Raw genomic sequence first — 27,678 nt, forward strand, 5'->3', positions numbered from 1 at the left:
GATCAAGACAGTGTAAGAGTTAAAAGTAAACCTTTTGAAATTTCTTGAATGTCAAAGTTCTCTACCCTATGTACTTAATGATATTTTGATATCATTAGGTACATTTCCAAAATTTCAAAACTGGAAATTTTGAGCTTAAATTTGTGCACTCCATATATAGGTTTACAATTTTACCTTTTTGTTTTTGGAAGCATTATTTATTATAATTTTTATTTGAAATGCACTATTTTTAAATGTATTCACTGTCAGAAATAAGTTGAGTATACTAACAAAATGTAATGAAGTATTGGTATTATCTGTAAATTTAAAGGGTCATTTTATTTTTTAATGAAGTTAATGGAGAGCAGCAACCACAGCAGCAACAACAACAACCTCAACATCCATTGGTCCCTCTGAATAGCCACAACACACTTAATGTACCTGTGTTGACTCCGAGCAGAGGACATGCACCTCCTAGTCCTCTTCCAACACCATCTCCACCAGTAGATGATAGGCATAGAAATAAGTATGTATGTTTATCATTTAAAGTGATTTATAATTGTTGTTACACGTTACTGTTTCGAGTGTTGTTGCCAGATATCCCATCTCTCAATTCACTCATTAGCCATTCATTTTTTTATCATTAAAGATTTCCCATTGAAATCATTTATTGCTAATGTCTCTGAGCTACCCAGCTGCTGTTATAGAGCCTTTAAGTCAGAATAATGCATGTTATTCTTTTATAACCATCACACCAATATTTTTTTGAGGTTGTAGTCCGGCTGCATATTATTTAGATAGGATTCCTGAGTTCAAATACTAACTGTAAATGTAGGAACTTTATTATGCTTTTTATTTTACATATGTATTTTAGATATGATATTATTCACTTTACACTCACAAAATTTACAATAGTTGTTCATAACTTATTTTAATCATATTACATCATCAAATCAACTAAAAAAAAAAAAAAGATGATTATTAGGTGATATGTTTCACTGGATTTCACACCACTATCTTCAGAGCACATTACATGTTACATTTAACATGTGGCAGTGAGTAAGTGAAACAGTTCAAATTATAACAGACAGAATATCTTAAGTCTTAATTTGGCACCCTCTAATGTTGTGAAAAAGAAGTATTACAGCTTTGTAGGAGTTGATCTTAAGATAACATGCTTCTGTTGTGTCCTGAATAATCAAAAATTGGGACAAAAGATTAATTCTATTCAGGAACAACTATCTTTGATTATGGGCTGTGCTTTGGCAAGGAAATAAAATTGTACATTATAACTTTAAGGCAAAACTGAAGAAATATTAGCATAGGAAATGTGAGATTTAACCTGTTTGTACAGAGTCAAATAGAGAAATTTATATAAGATTATAATTTAATTAGAGTATTCCCATTTTATGCATTGTATGAATGCAAGTTGAATGTAAGCCAAAGTCCAAGGGTCACACTTTAGACATCTAGAATAGTGTATGGCCTAAGGGAAAGAGAAATTATAAGGAAAATGAAGTGAGAACGCATTCTCAGAAGAGCACCAGCGCACATTGCGGTAAAAAACGTAGCTAAGTGCGAGAATCTCTGAGAAAAAAAGGGAAGAATATAAGGGTCAAGCTCCTCCCACACGAGGCTTTTTGGTTCCTGTTTCCTGCGCTCGTGGGCGTTGGCCAGCGCTCTCTGCTAACGTGAAGATTCCGAGTCGGCCGTAGAAGTCGTGTGAGGCCTATCAATGTTTGCGAGGAAAGGTTAGCTATCTCTTCATAACAGAGTAGCTATGCCATATCGAGTGACTGGTAATCCAGATGTGTGCCTGTGATACCAGAGAAAGTCCAGAGCAGCATATCGCCTTATCGACTCGGGGAACCAGGCCGTGCTGTTATTGTAAGTGACCTGGAGAATCGCAGAACAAAAGGTGTCTTGATGTCCAGACAAGGCTGATGATAGAACAGAGTCATTCCATGGGACGGTAACGTAAAAATGTTAAAGTATCTGAATTCCTACTAAAGATTTATGTGAACTCTATAGGCTAATTTGTGTATGGACATGCTGTAGAGATCTGTGTTTGAGATAACTGAGACATATTGTGAGATATAGGTAGTGATCAGAGAGTGATTGAAGATAATGTAAAATTAAGCCAGAAGTTTGTATATTTATAGAAAAACTCTGGGGATCTAGTTATTATGCATGTATTCTTGGGTTAGTAATGATATCAGAATTTTACTAGGAAAGTGATTGTAAGTTAACCATGTATTTTAATTTTCTCATGTATATCTTTTAAACCTAAATAAATATGTTTTATAGCATTCGCCTGAATCTAGCCTGTCTTGTGAATTCAAATAGCCACTCATAAAATTATTATCGAACCTAGCGGGAGGGATATATGAACATAGTTTGATTTTCCAGACCACAACTGCATGCAAAGACAAAGTGAATTGAGATTAGTTGAATTAGTGTAGAAAGTTTATCACTGTGTAATACTCTGAGAGAGCCACTTTGGATAAGAGTCTCATCTATCCTATGTATTGGCTGGCGCAGCAAAATATAAATTCGTCAATATTTAACAGGCAGACTGTCTCAGAGGTTATATTTTAAGGCCTTGTCCCATACTTAGACAAAGCCCTTATGAATGAAAGAATTACACGTGACTAAACTTAAGAGTGGCCTGAATTTTAGTTTAAGGATAGAAGAGTGATAGCTGATTTGCTAGATTTATTGGAAAACTATTACAGAAGATAGAAGGTAAATAACGGTGATAGCTGATTTGCTAGATTTATTGGAAAACTATTACAAAAGGATAGAAGGGAAATAACTGTGTATGAGTGAGTCGTGAAACATACAAATATATATAGATAGTAAAGGTAATAAAAAAGGTATATAACACTTCCAAAGTTTTGGCAAATTAATGCAACCATACTTATTCAGCTTAGGAGAATGCTTCATAGCCAATGGCTGACTCTAAAAATAATCTTTCTGACCTGTAATAAGTCCTAAATAACATAAAGGTTTTCTTTCATTCAATTCTGTGTGAAAGGTTGTCGACCAAAGTGTGGTCTACCAGTCCTGATTTTCCATTAATGGTAGCAAATGCATTTCTTATATTTTCCAAGACAGATCTTTCTGTCTGTCCATAGTATGGCAAATCAGTCATATGAAACTTCATACATTCCAGAATATCTAGAGGATGGAGTTTATCCTTAGGAGAGTGGATCTGAGTTGCTGGTTTAACATGTGGTGTAAAGGTTATATTTTATTAGTACTTTGTCTATCTTTCAACACCTAAGCTGGTCTATTAGATATACAATGGTGTTATTATTTCCATATGTAGTAAAATATCGGCTGCTTAAAATGAATATTGCAACAGTAATAAAAATCCCATTATCTTTTCACATGTGATGATCAGCCAAAAAAGCAATTTTCCTTTTGGGTCCTTGTTAGAAGTAGTATATCTTTATGTACAGGACATGCCATAAATAGCATAAAGAAAACCTTGTTGTATGCAAACCAATTTTGCATATTCCAATTCATATGTTTTATTAATTCAGGTGTGCAGTGTTAGTTATTAAATTTATTATTATTGTTATTATTCAGGACCTCCACGGAGTCATAAGGCTCATCACGAGAGCCCATCTTAAACAGCACAGTCTATCATACCATTCCTTAAACTCATTTGCTGGTCATGCTCTCCCTACACTATCAGGTAATGCATTCCATCATACAACCTCCTTCCGTGCAAAAAAGACATCTCTTACCACTTCCAGGGGGGGGGCCTCTTTTTTTTCTGTATGCAAGAATTAGTGTCAACCCTGTAACTGTTTCCCGACACTTTAAATATTTCAATCATATCACCTCTCCTTATGTCTGCCAACTTTGCAGTCTACATATCCTCATTCTATCCTCATAGCTAATATTGTTGAGTCGAATTATCATTGTTATCTGCCTTTGCACCCTTTCCAAGATGAATTTATCCTTTTCCAATCTGGCAACCAAATCTGAGCCCAGCAATCCAGATGTAGTCTAATCAGGGCTTTATACAATCGAATCATCACTCTTCTATTTCTCCTGGTGAGTATCCTTCTAAGTATTGCAGCAACATCTGGGTTACCATCACATCCCCTAAACTCTCTATCTATCATCACCCCAAGGTCCCTTACCTTCTCCACTTCTTCTAGTACAGTTTTACCAAGAGTATGCATCCTCCTTTCAATAGATTCAAAACGTCAACACCTTACTTTTAGTTAAACGTGACATTCCTATTCATTTGCCATCTGTCCAGCTTATTCAAATCCTTATGAAGGGCTACCATGTCTGCACTATTACAAATCATTCTCAGCATTACATCATCTGTAAACAACTGAATATATCCCTGCAATGTATTGATAGTGTGATTGATATAAGGTTAAACAATATGGTTCACAATACCCTGAGGGGCCACCCACTTGCACTTTCTGCTTCCTTGATTCCGGTCCACTCTAATATTTATTAGACAGCCAATCCCTAATCCATTTCATTAACCTGGGTTCTAAACCCATGTGCTGTTAGCTTAAATATCAGCTTTTCATGTGGCACCCTGTCTTATGTCTTTGTAAATACAGGTATCCCTTGCTTAATGTGGGATTTGATTAATGCTGCGAAATTAATTGCGGCAATCCCTTGATATACGTGCCAAAGAGTTTTGATTGATTAATGCGCCTTAGCAGCATTAGCAGGTCATCTCTACCTATAGGAGTTGTTTATTTTTATTTTTTGGATCTCAGGGATGCTCAGTTTTCTTATTCAAGTTTTGTCTTTCATACCATGCTAGTCACTTGCCTGGTGTTATGGCACTATCTTACCCTACTTATATTCCTTGGGCAAATTTCCCATAGTCTGAGTCACTGAAAAGCCAAGTCAATGGAGTTGCCAGGTCCATTGTAGCACATTCTCTTAAAACATGTGGCAAAATCCTGTTCAGTCACATTGCCTTATTTGACTTCCAGATTACTTAGCATTTGTAAGACACTCTCTGCGACACCTCCAGGGAGTCCAAAGACTCATCGAGGGAGAGTGTGCCAACAGCATTGAATGATTGATCTCCTTCCAACTGCTAACCATGCTAAAACTTGCTTAATTTTTTGCTGAGCCATTAGTAGTAGAGGCTCTACCGATTACTAATGCATCAGCTCTCCATTGCTCTCCTTATACTTTTTCTATAACCCCGTTTTCACTGTAGTTCCTATCTGATATCATTCATTCACTCACAAAATCTACGTAAAACCACATATATGACAGGCAGTTAATATAGTGCATTTGTATGGATACTGCGAGTGGGATGCAAATTCAACGTGTAATTAATTGTATGCAATAAGTCAGATGTGAGCCTCTGTAGCGCATTCAGTATAGACGAAGCCCTTTGGCCAGAAAGACCTGGGCCTGCGAGAAACCTTTGTCTGGTCTCTTTCGACTAAAGGCGAGTTAGCTGGTCTCATACAGAGGTAAGGGTTTTTTTCACCCAGGAAACTCTGGTTTTTTGTCCCCCAGAATAGGCAAACTGGCTCGTGAACATGCGTAGCTACAGACATAGGATACACTGGGAGGCATATGGCTAATCACCTTATACTCGATACGGTAGCGGTTAAATGTAGAAAAATCTTCGACACCACAAGATAAAAGAGGAGGGAAGGAATAAGAATAAGTCAGATGTTACTAATTAGGCTGTTATACAGATGTAATAATTAAAATCAGTAGGAAAAATTAAAAAGCGTGTGATTGGCAGAGGTTAAGACAGGGATGCTGCCTGTCACTGACACTCTTCAATATATTTGCAGAAGAAATGATAAAAGAAGTATTTAATGAAGAGAAAAGAGGAATCACTATTGGAGGAAGAACAATATAAAATATTAGATTCACAGATGATCAAGCAATATTAGCTAATACTGAAGATAAACTACTATAACAATGATGCTGTATGTTAGTTATATTTGTATTTATCTTCTTTTCTGTCCTTTATTACTAACTACTATTTAGCTGTGCGCGTGTTCTCTTTCATAACCTTACTCACTTACTCTACTGCGTATTATGTTTATCCACCTTCCATATTTATTAGTCTTATGCCTATGAACACTGAAAAATTTATTTGTAAGACTGTGCCATCAGTATATCAGATACTCGGCATGAGACTAAAAAAAAAAAAAAACGTCTGGTAGATCTCTCTCTCTCTTATGAGTGAAATTTCCTTTTAAATTTCAAATTCAATTCCTTTTACAAAGTTTACATTAACAGTTGGGGTTCGTAAGCAACTAAACTGCACTTTTATTGCCTTAATTGTTTCCCGCTCACAACTGCGATTATTTTTAGAAACAGTGCAGTTGCAAAATAAAGAATTCGGCAGCACTCTTTTAACAAATACTTAAAACACATTTATTTACATATTATACATGAATTAAACAATAGGGAGATTGCTTTCTCTATCCATTTATAAAATCTTTAGCATAAAATTAGAACCATTTTACTTCAACATTAAATAATCTCTAACTCAAAAACTTATGTACTCTACTTACAATTTCAACTTATTAAACTTCTAGTATATTCGCAAAGAGGTTAGCTAACTCTCTGTTAAGTTATTTTTACAAATTTGATATCAACTTCCAACATGCCAATTGATTCTCTTAAGGACACTTCTTATTACTATTAAACAAATTCTTAATAGTCCATCTATAACATACTAAAAGAGGAATTGTACAAAAGTATGGAACTTACAAAGGCTCTGTATCGCACATTCAGTCAAAGGTTTTGCACAAAGAGTTCTATGGCAATTCTTTCATCTCAGATCTCGAACTTCCTTCAGGAATGTCCGACATCAGCAGTATCTTGTCAGGAAAACAGCGGACTGCGACCTGCAGTACTCGTACAGCTCTGGCAAAAGGTTGTTCTCCCACGGTGAAAAGAAAAACTTCCGAGCGAAGCTGCTTCGGGAATTTACATCAGCATCGGCCTTTCTCCTTCTTGAGCTTGCCATACTGCCTGGACAACTGGCTCCTTTATCTGCTGTCTCCAATAGCTCTAATTGCCGCCTCCAATAACTGTAACTGCCACCAATTCTCTCTTTTGACTCTTGAATGGGATCCCTCTCCCTTCTCGGCGACTGGAAGCTCTCTCTCTGGCAGTGACTGGAAGCCTCCATTGCTCAGCTCTGTCCCTTTTTATTACACCTTCACTGAGACCTCACACGAAGGGTTGTAACCCCCTAAGAATTCGGCGTGACTCTTTCATCTTCTTTTTAAGTTCAACCCGCTCTTTGTTCTCTTCCATGCACTCTTTTGATCATAAGTTGCCAGCCAGCGGAAAGTTGTTTGAACCTTTCAGACTGACTTTGGAGGTGTTTATGTGCAGAGCTTTTAAACACTTTCTCTTACACACACAATTCATAAACAGCCTTTCTTATGCCCTCATAGAGAGCTATTACACAACGTTCCAGTGGTAAAACATTGCCTTTGTTTTTGACATTCTAAAATATTCTTGTTAAAGGAATAAATACAGTTAATTTTCAAAGGGTTATTTACAATAATATCTAGCACAAAATATACAGAGACAAACATGATTATTTTTACCACATTCTTATGGGACTTGACCTATGTAAAAATCGATGTAAAGCGCTATGGTATTTTTAAGCTACATCGAATTTTACACTACAACACCTAATGCAAAAATTTTAAAGTATATGCAAGAAATATGATATGAAAATTAACACAACAAAACCAAAAGTGATGAGAGTCTCCAGGAAGTGTCAACGTGGTGATGAATTGAGAAAGTGTAGAGCAAGTGAAACAATACAAATACCTTGGTAGCATAATAAAAGAAAATGGAAATGTGACATGGAAATAAAAGAAAAAATTAACAAAGGAAAATATGCATTTTATAGTAAGAAAAATTTGTTCATTAATAAAATGAATAAAAATTTAAAGAAAAGGCTTATTAAGTGTTATATTTGGAGTATGACCTTATATGGGTCAGAAACATGGACAATTGGGAAGAAAGAAGCTAAAATGTTGGAGGCATTTGAAATGTGGTTATGGAGAAGAATGGAGGAAATAAACTGGACTGAAAAAATTACCAATGATGAAGTATTACAAAGAGTTGAAGAAGAAAGGAATTTACTAAAGACCATAAGACAAAGAAAGCATAACTAGATAGGACATGTATTAAGAGGGACAGCCTACTGAAAAGAATGCTAGAATGGAAAATTGAAGGAAACCGTCCAAGAGGAAGGAGATGACTAATGATGCTTGATGATATAATGGGCACAAGAGGATATTAAGAAATGAAGGAGGAAGCAAGAGACAGAGGAAATTGGAGGAAGAGAATTTGCTGAGCTATACCATTGCATCTGTCAAAAGACAGAACACTAATGATGATGATGATGATATAGATGTAGTTAAGGCTAAACATATATTAGGTCAGAATTAAATGTCATACACTAACTAGTTTTGTAGGTACTTATTGGCATTATCATACAAAGCAGTTGTGCATACAGCATACGCTACAAACTTCAAAATATGTATATAATACTAAACATCAGTATTCTGATGGAACTGGTTAAGTGTGTTTTGTAAAATTAAGCAGTCAGTTAAAAATTGGTAGCAGCTTAAGATATCTGACCAGTTTTAAGTTGGGCATAATTTATTCATTTCTATATGCATCTCAACCACAAAAGGTTATAAACCTATAACCTTTTGTGCTGTTGTGTGGCTTATGCAACCCACGCTACAAAATTCACATCAATTTGACCATACGATTGCATTTTTATTGATGCATGAAAGTTTTAAGAGCACATCAGTGCTCATCTTAATTGGTCCAATCGTAGGATAACTTTGAATACTTTATTAATTATGTCGGGTCTCTTTTTATGCGGTAGATACGTTCCACATAAAACCGCATATAAAAAATTGCCCAAAAAAGCCTAACTTATGTTGAAAAATCAGAGATACGTTCCATAATTTTCTAAAAACGCATAAAACCGAAGCAATGAATTAAAAAGAACCTAAAATCGCATAAAAAACGTATGAAAATTCAGGAAAATAAGAATGCCTAAATTTGTTTTAAAGCTTTATTCATTTAATTTTATTGAAAAGTAACATTTTTTTTTAAACATTTTGTCATCAGAATTATCATTGCTATTAGACAATATTCGGCAATGTTTGCAAACTGTTGCAAAATCACTTTCATCACCAGAAGAGATAATCAGCGCATCAGATCTGTATGGTAAAGACAATGGTTCTTCAAAAACAGAATTAGCTTCATCCTTGTTCTGTGCTGATTTTTTTCGTCTGACAATGTAATCAGTGATTAAACTTTGCGATGATGAGTTCACTAATTTTTTATACATTCGCAATATCCAGACATACAGTTCTTCAGCTCACGTTGGAATTTAAAGGCTCGTTCAGAATTTGTGTCATTAACAAGAAAATGATTTTCCAATTTATTCCACAGATCAAGACCTTCTCGAATTATATTTGTAGTGAGGGGGAACAGGTTTTTCTTCCGCTTCACTATCATTTTCTGGATCTTCGACGATATCTAAAGTAAATCGATATCCAATAATATCATCGTCACTTAAGGCATTATCCACAAGCAATTCGTCTACATCGTTCTGGCTAAATGTATCAAAACCTTCTCCACCAATTTCATGTGCCAATGTAATGATTTCAGCTGATAATGTAAGATGTTTGCATGGTTGCACTGTTTGCAATACATCCAGGCCAAGCTACTTTCCAGCAAGCATTTCAAGTTTGTGGTCTTATTTCAGCGATAGCAGATGCAACATGATTTAAGCAGTCCAAAATAGAAAAATTTTTTCCAAACGTCAGTTACTGTTAATAATTCATTTTCTAGTTTATCCAATATAAATTGCAAAGTGTGCTTAGCGTAATATTTTTTTAAAAGTAGCAATTATGCCTTGATCCTAATGGCTGAATAATGCTTGTTGTATTGGGTGGAAAAAACACTGCCTGCACATTTGGATGTTCTAAATGCGGATGGCTTGGTGCATTGTCAACAATTAATGAAACTTTAAAATGGAGAGCTTTTTGCTTCATGTATGTTTCCACTTCTGGTACAAAGTAATTATTGAACCATTCAGTAAATACAGGAGTTGTTACCCAGGCCTTTGTATTAGCCATCCAATGTACCGGCAGCTGTTTTAGATCTTTGTCTTTTAGAGCACGTGGTCTTAGAAATCGATTTACTAGGAGGTGTTTCAACATTCGATCTCCTGATGCATTGCTACAAAGTAACAACATTACTCGATCTTTGCTTGCTTTAAACCCACTTGCTTTTATCTCAGACTTTGCGATGTAAGTTCGACTAGGCATTTTCTTCCAAAACAATCCTGTTTCATCAGCAGTAAACACTTGATCAGGACAATATCCACTGTCTTCAATAATTTTGGCTAACTTCTCTTAAAAATATTTGGCTGCTTCTTCATCTGCTGCTGCTGCAACCTTGCCTGTTAATCGTCACGTTATGAAGTGCATTCCTTTTTAAAATCCCAGTTTACCATCCTTTGCTAGTCAAAAATTCTTTATCAGCCTGGGAAGCAGAAGTAGACGGCTCCAATTGTTTCATCTGTTCATAAAACCGAAGAGCTTTTTATTTAATGAAATAACCACTTATAGGAATTTCCTCTTTGAGTTAATTCTTCAATCCAAATTATGCGTGCTCGTTCTGTGTTTTCTAATAAAGCATCTCTTGAGTATGATGATAATTTGGCACTTAGTTTTGTGCCAGAAATGACAGATTTTCTTATTGTGACTTCATTCTTTTTAATTGCTCTTATCGTAGATTTGCCTAAATTAAAATGTTTACCAATTGCCGTAAATCCCTCTCCTTTTGCAAAGTGATCTAAAATTGCAATTTTCATTTCCAAAGAATTTGCTTTTCTTCGCTGCTTTTTTTCCTCCATTGGGCCAAATTTAATTAACTATTAATTAATAATTAATGATCAATTATTAATTAATAATAAAAATAAGCTAAATTAACAATTAATTATTAATGAATACATTACAAAATAACCAAGGTGTTCCATGAAAATTTCAGGATTTGTGAAGTGTTTCCATCGTAGGAAAAGTTTTTGGGAAATGCTGGATTACCCTATTATCGGAATGGATTCTCCTTCTGTTGACATCCGCAGAAGTGTTGAAAGGTGTCGTATCTGTGAGCATGCACTGCATAACTTGAAATCCGCATAAAAAGCTATGCTTCAATACAATACAATAGCTATGTTTCACGTGCACCATTTATGTGAGAAGCACAGAGGGTTTATACTTTGTGGTGTATACTAGAGTGAGACATGGATAATTTGAATTTTGATGCAATTTTTAAATACAACGATATAATACACACAGAAATTGGAAAAAGCAATCACTTGGGAAATTATTATTTTTCCAGATTGAACCAAAGGAAGGCTAAAATAACTCATTTTACTTACTTATTTATATACACAAGTTCTAACCTCCTTTGACTATAATCATACAATCTACAAAAGCTCTAGCAGAAAACAGGACATTCAATACATTGTCAACATTGTTTCCCATTGTAAATATGGGCAAGAAAGTTATTATTTTATTTATAGAAAATTATAAATATATATTAAAAACTTGTCTATTTCAGTCTCGTGAACATGTCAGTTCACACTTCACTCAAACAAAACACATGAAACACATGGAAAAAAAAAAGAGGCAACTCGTGACAAATAACAATATTCAGTTAGATTGCTTCACACAATAACCAATCACTCCTAACGACTTCTGGTGCTGTTGTCTCAGCACACACCCTACCTCACTTTCTGGGCCATTTAAAACCACTGGAACACTAATAATTTGACACTGTGTCATCTGCACATCTTTTCACTTCTTTTGGTTGCTGTTTGTGCTGTACATTGAACACCTGACAATGACATGTATTTTAATAGTATAATTAACTCTGATCAGCCATTCTTAAATATAAAAGAAAATGAACACAAATAAGTTTAATGAATACATAAGTTTCTTTGATTTACCGGTTCTGTAGAAAGCTTCTGGAATTCAGACCATATGTTTTTATTAAATAATGAATTTAATAAAATAAACAAATATAACCCTAAAAGTTTCATAAATCATCAGACTTACATTGTTTGGCAAAGGTTATACACAAAAAGACTAGAAACAGTTAATTACATATATTACATGTTATCAATGCTTCACAATTGGTACTTTACAAAAACATAACCAGAATAAAAAACTAATTAATCACTGTATATGTGTTGGAACAATGTTAGTTGTTGCTGCCATGTTCTGTAGCTTGGCATGTGTCGTATCCTAGATCCACAGTAGTTAGATGTTTAACAAAAGCAGACCAAACTTGGTGAAGGATTAAGCCTTGATTTTTGTTACATTTATGGGGATCCTTATCATTTCAGATGCTTCCTTGAACTTCTTTTTTGTAAAACATTTATGATAAATATAAGGCATTTTTGTTTGTTGCCAAAAAACTACTTGATGACCTGTGTTAGTTCTACGGGATGCCAAACCTGATTTATGCTGTCTTCTTTTTTACATCTTTTACGTGTTCAGCATACAGATCTCCCCCATTCTTCCTATATAGCACAAATGCCACAAGAGCAATGAATCTCATAAATGGATCTCTTTTTCCTCTCTCTTCATTGGGTGATGTTGTTACACCCCGATATCTTGAGAATTTAGAATTCTCAGCTATCATGGTGTAACATGAAGAGCAAATAAATCAAAAACTCTGCATTAAAGTTAAAAGATGAATTATTTAAAAGAAAAAGAAAGATTCTTGCATCCAATAAAATATAAAAAAAATTACAGGTGTTTGTTAAACTAACTAACAAAAGAAAGAATGTATTAATATTGTGATATGATTTAAAAGATAAAATTTAGTTAACTAAATAAGACAGAAAAGGATTAGTCATAAGAGATGGTATGTGAGAGGCTAGAGATTAAGTTATTAAGTAAATTCATAGAAAAATTTTGGAAGGGGGATTAAATTAGAGGCTAGCAAAGGAAAACAACAGACTATCGCTCAGGGCCGATTCCCTGATTAAGACATCATACGGGCTCGCCGATCAAAGGACGTTTGGCAGAAAAACGCCACCCTAATTGGTCGGTGAAGTAAAAACAAGTAGGGGGCGGAGAAAAGAAGTTAGAAAAAGTATAAAAGGAGAACAAGTATAAAAGGGTTGGAACCCCCCCCCCACCACCACACACACACATAGCGCTTTTATGGTTTTGGTTTTGATTCTGTTCCAGGAGAGTCCTTCGAGAGCTCTTACGTAGGGATTTCACGGTGTTTTCCTGAGTGGCGAGATAGGGGTTATATCTCCACGTCACTACACGGAAACAAAAGTGAGTGGGATTTCGATTCCGTATTTTCTATGTGAGAAGTGAAGAATGCCATAAAGTCGAAGAAAAGAAAGCATATTCTTTGTGTTCCAACTTCAGTGACAACTACGAAAAACGGAGAGCTGTAAAGAAATAGATATCCACATCGCGAGTCGCACAGCCGTCATATAGATGATTCAAAAAGTGTCCTGAATTACGAACGTTTAAGACCGTGTAAGCATAGTTCAACTCCAAAAGGAACGTAGGAGCAGCAGATTATCGGAGAGGTTATACCAAGCTAGTTCAATCAGAAGAACTAGCTTGGTATAACCTCCTAACCATCTTATAAAGGCCCATATAAAAAACTCAAGAAAGAGAGGTACTGTAAAATATATCTAACGTTAACTAAAATTTGTCTGTAATAAGTACCATTATTCTAATACGGAACTGTTGAAGTGACCAAGGAAAATTTATACTAGGACTTTAGTATCTGACAGAATATATTAAAAGTAAGCTGGCTAGTGTTAATGTTATGTGAATAATTAAGTGTCCTGAGAATTTTCCATGTCTATCGTAATGTATTGGAAAGTTAAAATGTCATAGTTGTGTGTTAATGCAGAAAAAGGTTTAGTTAATCTACTTAAGTTTGAATAGTTAAATAGTGTGAATTAATCTTATTTGTCCATGTCAAATGAATTTATGTGTTGAATTGTTATGGCGACATGATCGTAATACTCATTATAGGATCATAGCCTAATTACTTGTAATAAGCTAATGTTAGTTTGTAAGTATTTAGTTTAGCATTAAATTGAGTTAGCACAAATATTGAATTGTACCATGTTAAAGAATTTAATAAACCTTTTGTCCAATGATAAAACAGTTGTCTGAAATTGCTGTCCAATGCACCACTTGAAAAATTATGAACCTAATCACGCGGGAAATTAATGTTAAGAAACGAGATAAAGTGTCACGACTGCAACATTGTTTCACTTTCAGACATATTTGAGTTCTTTCTCCTTGTTTTTGTACATAATATCTTAAACTAAATATCCCAAAAGGCGCAGTATAAATACAAATATTAGGGGTACTAAGGGGAGAAATAATTTAAGTATTAGTAAAATTTTTTTGGTGATATCTCGTGCGTAGAAAATAGTAAAACATAGATAAGCGGGAATTGTTTTATGGAATAAAAATCATAAATTGGGACACAACAATGTGGAAGTTTTGGTGGATGTAAGTACTTGATTTAATGCAATGGTCAAAAAAGCCACTTTAACATTATACACAGAGAGCAACATTACCACTTTGTCTGTAACATTCTTGATTCAAGGTAGCATGACTGCATTCTTAAAATCTTGTTTTGAGTAAAGGAGCTGTCTGAAGTTCATTAAGAATTTTGTTGATGGTCTAACAATTGAAGGCAAGGTTATACCTCAGATAGTGCAGTTCTTCATTCCTGTTAATTGACTTACTGGACATGTTATATGCTCTACCTCGTAATGTTTTAATCGTGTTTATATTTTTTAATGGGTGATGGTGTGAAGCAGCATGCAAAAATCTTCCAGTTGTGGTAGGTTTTCTGTATATTGAAAAGGGCAATCTTTTTATTTGAACAGAGACATGCTTTGATTTTCTGGTTCAGGAGTGAATTGAGCTGCAAGTGTTCAGATAATTTTTAAAATGGATTAAGTCATCCACTATTCTTGTACAAATAATGAAATCTATCAATAGCATTCATTCCAACCTCCATACAGAGGTTGGGCAAGGCTTGGAGATAAGGGAGAACCCATGACAAATCCTTCTTTTTGTTCCCAATATTTGTCCTGAAATATGAAAAAAGAGTGTTTTCCGTTCAGTGTTTGAATAGTCGGACTGTGTCTGGTGGGAAAAGGTGTAGAAGCAGATCCACTTTAATCCATAGGTACATTGGTGAAAATCTGACTACCACCAATTAACAGGAAGGAAGAACTGTACTGCTGAGGCATAACCTTTCTCTCAATGGTTATGAACTGAAGATGATCAACAAAATTCTCATTCTGGTATCTCCTTTACTCAAACAAGATTTTAAGTATGCAATCATGCTATCTTATATCAAGAATGTTACAGACAAAGTGGTAATGTTGCTCCATGTGTACAACATTGAAGTGGCTTTTTTTACCATTGCATAAAATTTCCAAGTTCTTACATTCACCAAAACCTCCACATCACCCCATGAAAAAAAAAAGATATGTTTATGAGATTCATTTCTTTTGTGGCATTTGTTATGCAGGCCAAATGGAAAGGTCAGGGGAGATCCGCATGTCTGAACACATAAAAGACGAAAAATAGAAGACAGCATAAATCAGGTTTGGCATCCCATACAACTAACATAGGCTATCAAGTAGTTTGTCATCAAATAAAAATGCCTTATGTTGATCGTAATTGTTTTACAAGAAGGTTTCAAAGAAGCATCTGAAATGCTAAGAATTCCACACAGTGTAACAAAAATCAAGGCTTAATCCTATACCAAGTTTAGTTTGCTCTCATTGAAAGTAACTACTGCAGACCTAGGATACGACACGTTTCAAGCTATGGAACATTGACAGCATTAACTAGTATTGTTCAACATGTATACAGTGATTAATTAGTTTTTTATTTTGATGACTTTTTTGTAAAGTACCAGTTGTGAAGTTCTGATAACATGTAATATGTGTAATTGTTTCTAGTTTTTTTTTCTTTTTTTTTCTCACTCCTATAACTTTTGCCTGTCTCCCTGACAATGTAAGTCTGATGACTGATGAAACTGTTAGGGTTATGGTGTTTATTAAACTTGTGTTACTTATCTAAAAATTTCTACAATGTTTAATACTAAAGCGTAGGTGGTGGACACTTCACTCTTACAAGGAATTAAAACACATACCAGATGATTTGTGCATACAGTTTCACATAAGGTAACAGACTTTGTGGATATCCTGTATATTCAAAATCTTTTATATGCATTGATAGCATCAGTGAAATTGGCGGACATGTTAAATTTAATGTAGCCATTTAATACGTTATGTTTTTCATTTTTAGTGCATGATGCATGTTTTAATGATTTTTTTTTGTTTGTTTTTATTATCATTTGTTTTTATTACCATGGCAAGAAGACGTGTTGCTCTGTGTGTGGGTGTCATGTTCATGAGTCTGTCTCCTCCTACTGCATGTCCTTGCTCTTTTCTTTCATCTAACAATATGCCAAAAATGGAACAGTCAAATAATAGCAACATTACAAAAAATCTCCTTCAACAACCATTTCATCCAAAAAAATCATACCAAACACAATATTCCCAATATACCAGGACCCCCCCCCCCCCCCAAATATATATATATATATCCAACACTACCCACTTTACAAACATACATGGCATAAATTATAGCATGATGTTCATTACTGATTACAGACATCGCAATCCAGACCTTCTCCTAACAGAAAACCAAATGACAATGCCTAAATTACTCTTCTTGATTCATTTTGCCACAAGAGAACTTGTGTCTTTGTGTATTCTGACACTGGCTGCCAGAGAATGCCAAATTTTGAATCCACTGCTTTTGACCTCCTCTGGCTAATGGTTTCCTTGTCCCACTTAAGTAACATTTGTCTACTGTATTTACCGATCTCTAAACTCTGAAAACCACTCAAACCTCTTCACCTTCCTCTCCATGAAGCTCTACCATTTTCAGTCCAGCTATCCAAATGGTGAAATCATCTTTCTAGGTGACCTGAATGTCCGCAACTCCAATTAGTTCTCCTTCTTCAACATTACTAATCAAGGTGGAAGCAATGTGGAAGCTTGTGCTATAAACAGTGATCTAATGCAAATCATAATCCTACCTACTCGACTTCCCAATAATCTCCTCCACTTTTCCCTTGATCTTCTTTTAACTATACTGCTCAAAACAATTAGAGTATATTTTCGTTTTCTTGTATAAAGTTATAAAAATAATTTATGAATGTAACATTTATTTTAAAATATTTTTAATATACAACAGTGTAGAACACGCAACTGTATACAAAATCATGTTAAGACTTGTCAAAACGTGTCTTAGCCATATTATCATGTGGGGGAGTATAAAAGCATGGTTTCTTGTGATCACTTCTACAGTGCATAATTATCACTTCAATTGTAAACTTGTGTCACCTTCCACCCATTACTTTGTTAAAAATGGCAGAACAACATGAAATCCATGGCTCTCCAATCCTGAAATCCATGGATTGGAGAGCCATTGGTTGATTAGAAGCTGGATGAACGCAGCAAGCTATCGCTCAAGCATGTCTTGTATCTCAAAGCATAATTTTGCAACTTTGTAATCGCTTTCTGGAAATGTTCGAAATCGTCTTCACCATAGGTTTATATGCTCGAAAACCAGTGGTTTGCATTCCACTTACTGCAAATCGCAAAAGAGCCTGAAGAATTTGGGTACAGGAACACTGCAATTGGACAAATGAGGATTGGGCTCGTGTACTTTTTAATGATGAGTCCAGGTTCAGTCTGCAACCAGATAACTGACGTATCTTGATATGGCATGAAAGTGGAAACAAGAAATAATCCACAGTTTGTTTGTGAAAGACCCCAACATCAAGGTGGGAGTTTGATGGTATGGGCTGTAATAAGTATAGGTAGCCATACTGATCTCTATTTTATCAGAAACGGTTCCTTAACAGCCTAAAGGTATCGCGATGAGATTTTGGAACCTATAGTTCGTCCATATGCTGCTGCAATTGGCCAAGAATTCATTTTTATTGATGAAAATGCTCGTCCACACCGTGCAAATTTGGTACAAGAGTGGTTTGAGGAAGAAGGTATTGAACGAATGGACTGGCTTGCCTGTTCACCAGATTGTAATCCAATCAAACATGCCTGGGATGCTTTAGGTAGGCATGTTTGTGCTCGACTGATGCTACCATGATTGCTTCAAGAGCTCAAAATTGCTCTCACAGAAGAGTGGGGAAATATCCTACAAGAACTATTTGATCATCTTATCTGGTCCATGCAATCAAGATGTACCACTGTTTTGGCTGTTAATGGAGACCATATGCCCTATTAAAAATTAACAAAAGCATTTTTGGCTATTCTGGTTGTTATTCTTGTTAAAATTATTTCATACTAAAATGTATAATTTGTTAAATTTATAATAAATATCAATTATTTAAACAATATCTCATCAATTACGCCCTATCCATAAGTAAGAAATATTTATTCATGTATAAAGTACCCAATAGTTATAATTATTTGCAGAAATTTATAATTATCCAACAGAAACTAAAATATCCCCTAATTGTTTTGAGTAGTGTAGTTCTCCTTCCAGACACACTGTAGAAGTGTGTCTGGAAGGAGAACTACACTGCTCCTCTTCTCTTGACAATTCAGCTGCAATCTTGTACATGTCTCCAGTCTCACAGAATGCTCCTCCTCTGGCCACACCCACATCCTTCGGCACTATAAAAGTGATAAGTGGGATGACTTCTGAAATTACTGCTCTTCTTTTTCATGGCATGACTATTTCTTCTGCTATTTTAACCTAGAGACCTGCACTGGTTGAGTTGCAGAAATCATTCACATTCACTGGCATGAAGACCTTCATGCCAGTGAATGTGGATGATTTCCCTCATGCCATAGAAAATTTCCTTCCACTTTCCATGCCCTGGTTCAACAAAAGATATACAGAAGCAGTTGGAGAAAAAGAAATCTCAGGTTACTGTAGGTGGTTTGCATGAAGAACCCCAGTTTCATACTCAGTTTGTGTGGGAGCATGCATTAAATGTGAAACAATTATCAGCAAACTAATTTCATAAAGAAAACTTGTTTCTTGTCCAAATGGAAGCCATTCATCTGGTTCCTTGCAAAAGCCATGAGATGCAACTTCTGCTCATCTGCACTTCCACCTCTCTGCCATCCACATAATACCACTTTTATGTTTATCCAAAGAAAAAGCTGGCCTCCTGGCATCACTCTTTTCCTCTAACTACTGCTTTGATGATGAAAGCAAACACCTCCTTCCATACCAGCAACTGAGCACCATATTCCTCCTGTGGTCTTTTAGCAAAAAAAGATTAAGAATATTAGACAAACTGAACATTACAAAGTTATGTGGTCCAGATTGCATCTCTCCTATTGTACTCAAGCATGTTTCAGTGCTAATATCTCTTCATGTCATCTCTTCATTCTTCTGTACTCTGCTGGCACTTATGTTATCTCATGGAAGCAAGCATATATCCAATCCATTTCAAAAAGGCAGAAAAAAGCCTACCAACCAATTGCCATCATCCCAGTCCTCTCCAAAATAATGGTGAAAGTTATCAGTAGCTTACTTCTTCATCACTTAGAAGCTCACCAGTTAATCAATGACAATCAGTATGGATTCCATCATTTAGGATCCATGGCTTATCTCTTAGCCTATGTCACCCGCCACTGGGATTGACATTTACCTCTTGCCTCTCCTGGCACAAACACTTCACATCTATAGCTTCCTCAGCCTCTGAAAAACTAAACATTCTTTTCCACTCAAGAAGCTAATTTACATCCACCCAATTACTAACCTTATATAAATCCCAAATCCACTCATCCTTAGAATACTGTTTACACATTTGGGGTGGTGAACCTAAAGCCTTAAAATTCTTGATGACCCTTCCTTCATAAGCTCACTTCAAGCTCTATCTCACAGATGCAAGATCTATCTTCTCCAAGCACTTCCATGGTCACTGCTCTAGTGACCATGGAAGTGCTTGGAGTGACCATGGAATTGGCAAACATCATTCCTCCACTTGCTGTTGGACCTGTTAAATAATAGCAGCAGCTGCTGAACATCCCTTTTCCATACATCAAACCTGCTTCTTCTCTTCCTCATTTATTCCATCTACCTCTATATGTGAAGCAGCCTTTCTCATTATTTGTTTCCAAACTACTTGAACCTCTAGCTCTGTAACAGAAATGTTAATAGATTTCTTCTTTCTCAATCCTTATGCATACCTCACACACAGTACTGATGTACTAGGTTCTTGTACATCACATCTGTACAATATATATTTATCCAAAAAAAAAATGACACTAATTCCCACCTGTTCTTTTATATTCTCTTAACAGTTTGTACTGATATACTTTCTAGTGCAGTTAGCAGGCACCATAGTCCTTTGATGGAAAAATTTAGTTCAGATTCATGTGGTGTGAGATATATTTTTAAGGCTTTTCGATGTGAATGATGTCATTGAATTTATATGTAAGTGACAGGATTTTCCTCTTGAAATACAATTTTTTCTACCCTTGCAAAACTGACAAACCAGCCAGAGAACACAATCTTTGACAGACATGGCAGACTATGGAGGTTAACTATCCCATTATCATTGAAATTAGGTTTATCAGTTCATCATGAAGGTTATTTTCTTGATCATAAATTAGTAAATAATAATATTTGGTTAACCGATCAAGTGTTGATCAATTTTATTATTAACCGAACCAACTAGTTTCGCCACACTTATCTGTTGGCATCTTCAGGGCACTTACATATAGGTTTAAACACTCTCATAATTATGCGTAACTGCAAAACTGACAAGAATAAAAACTGACTAGAATAATTACAAATAAAATAGTATCGAACGTGAGTGAAACACGTATCGCGTGTACAAGATCAGCTAGCTGTTGCTGAGGAACTTTCTGTAGTTTGTATTAAAGTTCATTTCTTCCGTTTTTTAAGGTTCTGATTAGGGTTTTCCATATCTCTGGGAGTATTAGGCCTTGATTTCTGTTAAGGTTCACAGTAGAATGGGCGACTGTGGCTGCTTCTTTGAAAATTCTTGAATGGTAATCTTCCTCTAAGTAAGGGGAACAGCTTTTGTCCCACTCAATGACATGGTTATTGGCAATGGGAAGCACACTCTCACCTTCATGTGCTGACCTCTTTATGGAAGACTTAGAAAACAAAATCTTATCACAAATTTTTCCTAGACCTAAAATTTGGTTTAGATATGTGGACGATATCTTCATCTTATGGAACAATAACAAAGATGACATATATGATTTTCTCAAAAAGATCAACGCCTTCCATCATTCTATTAAATTCACTCTGGAACTTGAAAGAGAAAAACAACTTCCATTTTTAGACATCTTAATCAAAAAACAAACTGATGGCAGTATAAATCTATCGGTGTACAGAAAACCGACCAATACAGGTCGCTACCTACATTTTAACTCCTCTCACCACATATCACATAAACTCAGCATTATACACATGTTAAAGAAAAGAGCTATTTGCATCACAATGGACAACAAGACCCTTCAAGATGAGTTAAAATTTATTTCCAACAATCTGTACTTGAACGGCTATCCAAGAAGACTAGTCAATAAAATCTTTTTCTCTGAACCACCACAAAGAGAACAAGAAGAGATTCAATATATAAAAACGATTGCAATTCCGTTTGTAAGTGGCATCTCCAACAAGCTCGCCAATCTCCTCAAACAACACAAAATAAGAGTAACATTTAAACCTATAGAATCTATTCGTAAACTACTAAGATCTCCAAAAGACAACCATCCTTTCTATAAATATGCTGGAGTTTATAATATTCCATGCTCATGTGGCTCTAATTACATCGGACAGACTTCGAGAAGCCTCGAAATCAGGCAAAAGGAGCACATTGGCTATGTCAAAAACAACAGACAGGACATTTCTGGCCTATTGTCTCATTTCTCCACAACTAACCATGTCATTGAGTGGGACAAAAGCTGTTCCCCTTACTTAGAGGAAGATTACCATTCAAGAATTTTCAAAGAAGCAGCCACAGTCGCCCGTTCTACTGTGAACCTTAATAGAAATCAAGGCCTAATACTCCCAGAGATATGGAAAACCCTAATCAGAACCTTAAAAAACGGAAGAAATGAACTTTAATACAAACTACAGAAAGTTCCTCAGCAACAGCTAGCTGATCTTGTACACGCGATACGTGTTTCACTCACGTTCGATACTATTTTATTTGTAATTATTCTAGTCAGTTTTTATTCTTGTCAGTTTTGCAGTTACGCATAATTATGAGAGTGTTTAAACCTATATGTAAGTGCCCTGAAGATGCCAACAGATAAGTGTGGCGAAACTAGTTGGTTCAGTTAATAATAAAATTGATCAACACTTGATCGGTTAACCAAATGTTATTATTTACTAGGTTTATCAGTTATTGGCTGTAACATGTTATTTGTTTTCATATTTCAAGGAATATTGAGACAGGATTGATAGATTATGCAAAACAAAGCATTATATACTCTGGAATACTTATGTTGTTGTAACTCTTTATCATCATCATTATTATAATAATGATAACTATCATCATTATCAAATTCCTGACATGTTCCCTTAAGGAGTGTACGATATATTAATATTGTTATTATTTACATCTCCATGTTGCTGGACGCTTAATGGATTGTATACAGCACTCAGAAAGGATTAAAACGGAATTTAATAGGTCATTTATTTCGTCTCAGTCACTGAGACATCTTCAGGGATTAAAAAAACTAATGTAATATATACACAAATACCGCACAATACTGTATATAGAAAACCTACGCACACAGGCACATACATTCGCAAACTCTTTCACCACCACCCCGCTGAACAATATGGCATTATTAAAACTCTAACCAAGAGAGCCCACAATCTTTGTTCCAGTGGAACCTCTCTTACAACTGAGCTTGACCATATACACACAACACTTTCCTCTCCAATGGCTACAGTGATCACAGTATTAAAAAAATAATTGGTTCCTCCCTGAAAGAATTTGGAAGAGTTTGAAAATGCCATCACCATACCCTACATCCATGGCATCAGAAAAAATAGCCAAGATTTTAAAAAAGTACAACCTACACAGCATTTAAGCCCCACTGCAAACTTGCTACCCTTATCCATTCTACATATGATCAGCTCGCTCCTCTCTCAGTGCCTGGGGTTTATCAAGTACCCTGTTCCTGTAAGCTGGTATACTTTGGACAGACAGGCAGAATCAGCAATCATCTGCCTGGAGGAACACAAGTCATACATCTGCAACCACGACTATGGTCAGTCAGGCCTGGCTGACCATGTCTTGGATACAACCCACAGGATCTCATGAAAAAAAAAAACCACCATGCTCCACCACAGCAAATTCAAAAAAAGAGAGACTATTTTTAGAATCAGCAGTAGCTCTCAGAAATCAACCAAATCTTAATAAATACGATATATAAATCTTAATAAATAAATAAATCTTACCAAATCTTAATAATTAAGCTTTCTAAGCTTTGAAACACTTATCATCAGAGATCCCACCTTACATTCCAGGCCACCTACAACTGCACTTAGAGGGCGCTCCATCTAGATAGGGTCTTTAGCGTCACCTACATGGTTGGGCTTAGTATTGTGTGGTATTTGTGTATATGTTTTTTTGTAATCCCTGAAGATGTCTCAGTGACTGAGACAAAATATAGGAAGTATTAAATTCTGTTTTAATCCTTTCTGAGTGCTGTATACAATCCATTAAGCCTCCAACATGATGTCTTCACAGCACTTAAGCCTCTACACGGATTACATCTCCATGTAGTCTGAAGACTCATCGCAGAAGACCCAAATCAACCATCATACAAGGGTTGTTTGATATGTCCATGCAAAAATGAAGAAAACAATTTTTTTGGGACAAACATTTTATATTTTTCATCATAGAATCTCCTTTGGGGTCTACACTTAGTCCAAAGATGCTAGAGTTTTTGATCCCGTCCATATAGTATGATTTGTCCAACTCTTCAAAATAGACAGTTGTTGTGGCAATCACCTCATCGTTTGATGAAAATCTCTTTCCTGCCAGCCATTTTTTCATATTTGGTAACAGATAGTATTCCGAGAGAGCCAAATCTGGAGATTAGGCTGTTCTTGCAACAGCCACATGTTTACGCTTTTGGTCCATTGTGAGCAAACGCAGCACCCATCTTGCGGATAGTTTCTCATATGTAAATGTTCATGTAAAATATTATGTACATGGTCATTTGAGATGCCCACAGCCTTAGCAATTTCACGCACCTTCACTCTTCTATCATCCATCACCAAATCATGGATTTTTTCAATAATTTCTGGCATATTGACCTTGACAGGGCATCTAGAACGTTCAGCATCACTGGTGCTGATATGGCCACTTTGAAAGTTACTAAACCACTTATAAACCATTCTAATCGAAGATGCAGACTCACCATAATGTTTATCAAGCTTAGCTTTGGTTTCCTGAGTCGTTTTGCCTTTCAAAATAATGTTTAATCACTACAAATTCTTTCTCATCCGTTTTTCACAAATCACAGTATACTTGATCAATTCAAATGAAAGCCAAACAAAAAGTAATAGATCTATCAGACTGAAACTTAGCGTGTGATCCTCCAACAGTTGCCAGCAACTAAAAATGACCTCGATACACATTGGTGGCACCATCTCTTAGACTTTGTTCAGGCTTATCGAACAGCCCTCGTACACACAAATCCTCTCACACCTCTCCTTGAATCCATTCACCATCAGGAAGCTTACAAACAATTCTAGCAGTCCATTCCACTAACTCGCCACTCTCCACACGCAAAAAATTTGACCTGCACACCCGTACTAACCACGCTTGTACAATTGTGTGCGTGGTTCTATGGCGCTAGGCGTCTTCTTTGCCGGTGTATGTAGTTTTCCCGTTATGGTCAATTCCTTCTTCAAACGGTATACTGCCGTTTTGCTTACACCTGTCAGTTCCACTGTTTCATCAGAATTTCTTGTCTGTAAACCAGCATAAACATTTAGTATGATGTGCTTTTCAGAGCTTCTCAGAGGTTTGTCTTTAGGATGCCTTACTAATTTAGGACTACCACGAGTGGGAATAAAAGAGCCAACACCACCAGTCATCTCTGCCACGTTTAGGGTAAAATCGGCGGAGACCACGTGATAGATAATTGCATTTTCCAAAAATAAGTTCCCTGTAACAATTTAATGGTATGAAACACAATTCTAGCATCGGCAAGGGAAGGTGTAAATTTATAATTAAATAATTATAAAATAATTATAATTAAATAATTATGTAAAATATTATAAATTAAAGTACCACACGATGTGATAATGTAAAAAATTTAAGGAACTATTTTATGCAGCATAAGTCTATAGTACGAATAGTAAGAAAAGCCAGAAATGTAGCTTATTCCTCTCCTTCCAAGATATAACCTGAAAAAGATATAGTTTCCTTGGTTTTGCACTGTCACAATTTTCACCAAACAACACTTTCTCCAAACGTCTAATCCAAAAACTATTCACATGCAGTCTGTCAGGCATATACAATAAACTGCACAACAATCTTCTCATTGGCAATCATGACCCTTCTCAGTTCTGTCCTATCACATCAAGGCTGCAGACTCACAATCTTACTTTCCTGCTCTTCATTTTCACTTCCAATAACAACTCTTCCATATCTTCTCTCATTGCATGTTTTTCACCTTTCATATCCTTTGTGCCAGCCAATACAATCAACTCGTTCACTCCATTCTTCTGCATACTTACAGCATCACTAACATCATTTAGCTTTGCACCTGGAAAACATGCTTTTGTCACTTAGTTAATTAAAGTTATATGATGGAAGTGCTTTTCACTTGGCTGTGCTGCCAATTATATATTTGGCTTAATCCTTTATCCAAATTTAAGCAAACAAAGTTTGTGCCTGAAGTATTTTTCAGGACTGGGGCAACTTGTGGCAAAAGTGAGATAAGTTCTCATCACTTGCGTTAGTATCTCCCATAATACAATGCATTATGGGATGGGTCATTACCCAGACTTGTTTCGACCTTTATTGAGGTCTTTTCAGTGGGAGCTAGACCCTGAGGTGGTGATACTAAGGTGGAAGTGATTGAGAAGTCATATTTCCATATACCACTTATATGTTTGACTTAATGTAAATCCTAATCTAAAGTGATGAGAACACTTATCCCATCTTTGCCACGAGTTGCCCCAGTCCTGAAAATACTTCAGGTGCAAACTTTGTTTGCTTACACCTGGATAAAGGATTAAGCCAAATATATAAAAGTTATATGATCATAATACAGGTGTCCCTCGCTTTACGCGATTAATTGGTTCTATGAAATAATCACGTAACATGAAATCACTTAAAATGAGTTGAATTTAGCATAGGTGAGATGGAGATAGGGATTTCTTCAGAAGGATAAAAAAAATGAAAATTTTACACCTGTGAGCAAAAGAAATTTTAATGACTGAATTATTTTTAAACTTGTAAACAAAACACACAAATTTCGTCGAGATCGAACACTTGCTGAAGCAAATAACCATGTTCCTGAATTACACTTAAAAATTTTGCTGGAAAGTTCTTAGCAGCAATATCATCAGCTCCCCTAGCCTCGCCAGTCAGCTTGAGATTATGGAGTCCATGTCGCACCTCGAAACATTCAAACTACCCAGCACTTGCAGCAAAAGATTGCACTTTAGGATCAGGATCTATAGCATTCAAATCATCAAACAAACTTTTCGCTTTAGCCTGGATAATCAAGGTGGAATAATGGAACAACATGTTGATTTTCATGTTCAATCCATTGAACCAACATCCTTTCCAATTTCAAGTAATGAACAAATTATATTTCCTTCTCTCCATGTGATCTTTCTTCCTTCCAATCTGTCTCAGTATTTGAAATTCTCAAAAATAATTACTGGACCTGCACTCATTGAGGTAATTCCAGTGTCTTTTCCATTATTCAAATTGGAAGATTTCTGGGACTCTACATTATGCTTATCATACTTTCTAGAAGTAATCTCTCTTGTAATAGGAATAGAGGAAAAGAAATTTCAGCCTTTTCTCTGGATATGAAACATTTTTGACTCTTCAGCCTTCTAACATTAGGATCACAATTCTCATATATTTAGAATGAGTTTGCACCCGAAGTCATATTTTCACGACTAGACTACTTGTATATATAGAGGGTGTTGTTGACTTCACATCAATTGCCATGGCATCCTATAATGCAAACTGTCTTAATATGGCCAAACAGGCAGGACAGCCAACATTAGGACTGTATCTATATCCACCACTATGGCCACTCAGGACTTGCTGACCATGCTTTTGACACTTGTAATAGGATATGCTGGAAGCAGGTCACTCTATTCCATCAGAGCCAATATAATTATATATGAAAGACGTACATATGAAATCTGCTTCTGCCTTAAGAAATTATCCTAACATCCACAAATTTGGTTGCATGAAACAGTCCCAAGGTTTGGAAGCTCTTATCCTCTGTACTTCAGCCAAACAGCCAAGGATGTCCAATTTAGCCTACTAGTAGATGTTATTTAG

At 35.7% G+C, this 27,678-nt stretch overlaps 1 protein-coding gene across 1 annotated transcript in view; it reads left to right on the forward strand.

The window, feature by feature from the left end:
* The window catches only part of LOC150097449 (recombining binding protein suppressor of hairless-like), a 419,037-nt gene that overhangs the window by 157,999 nt on the left and 233,360 nt on the right, over positions 1-27,678 (forward strand). Inside the window, exon 4 of the mRNA XM_090407702.1 lies at positions 334-505. Coding sequence (XP_090263828.1) covers positions 334-505 — 172 coding nt within the window. The remainder of the gene's footprint in view (positions 1-333; positions 506-27,678) is intronic.

The sequence above is a fragment of the Typopeltis vanoorti genome, chromosome 17 (genome assembly GCF_054136105.1).
Source record: "Typopeltis vanoorti isolate ZY-2024b chromosome 17, IOZ_Tvanoo_1.0, whole genome shotgun sequence".
In the NCBI taxonomy this organism is placed as follows: domain Eukaryota; kingdom Metazoa; phylum Arthropoda; class Arachnida; order Uropygi; family Thelyphonidae; genus Typopeltis; species Typopeltis vanoorti.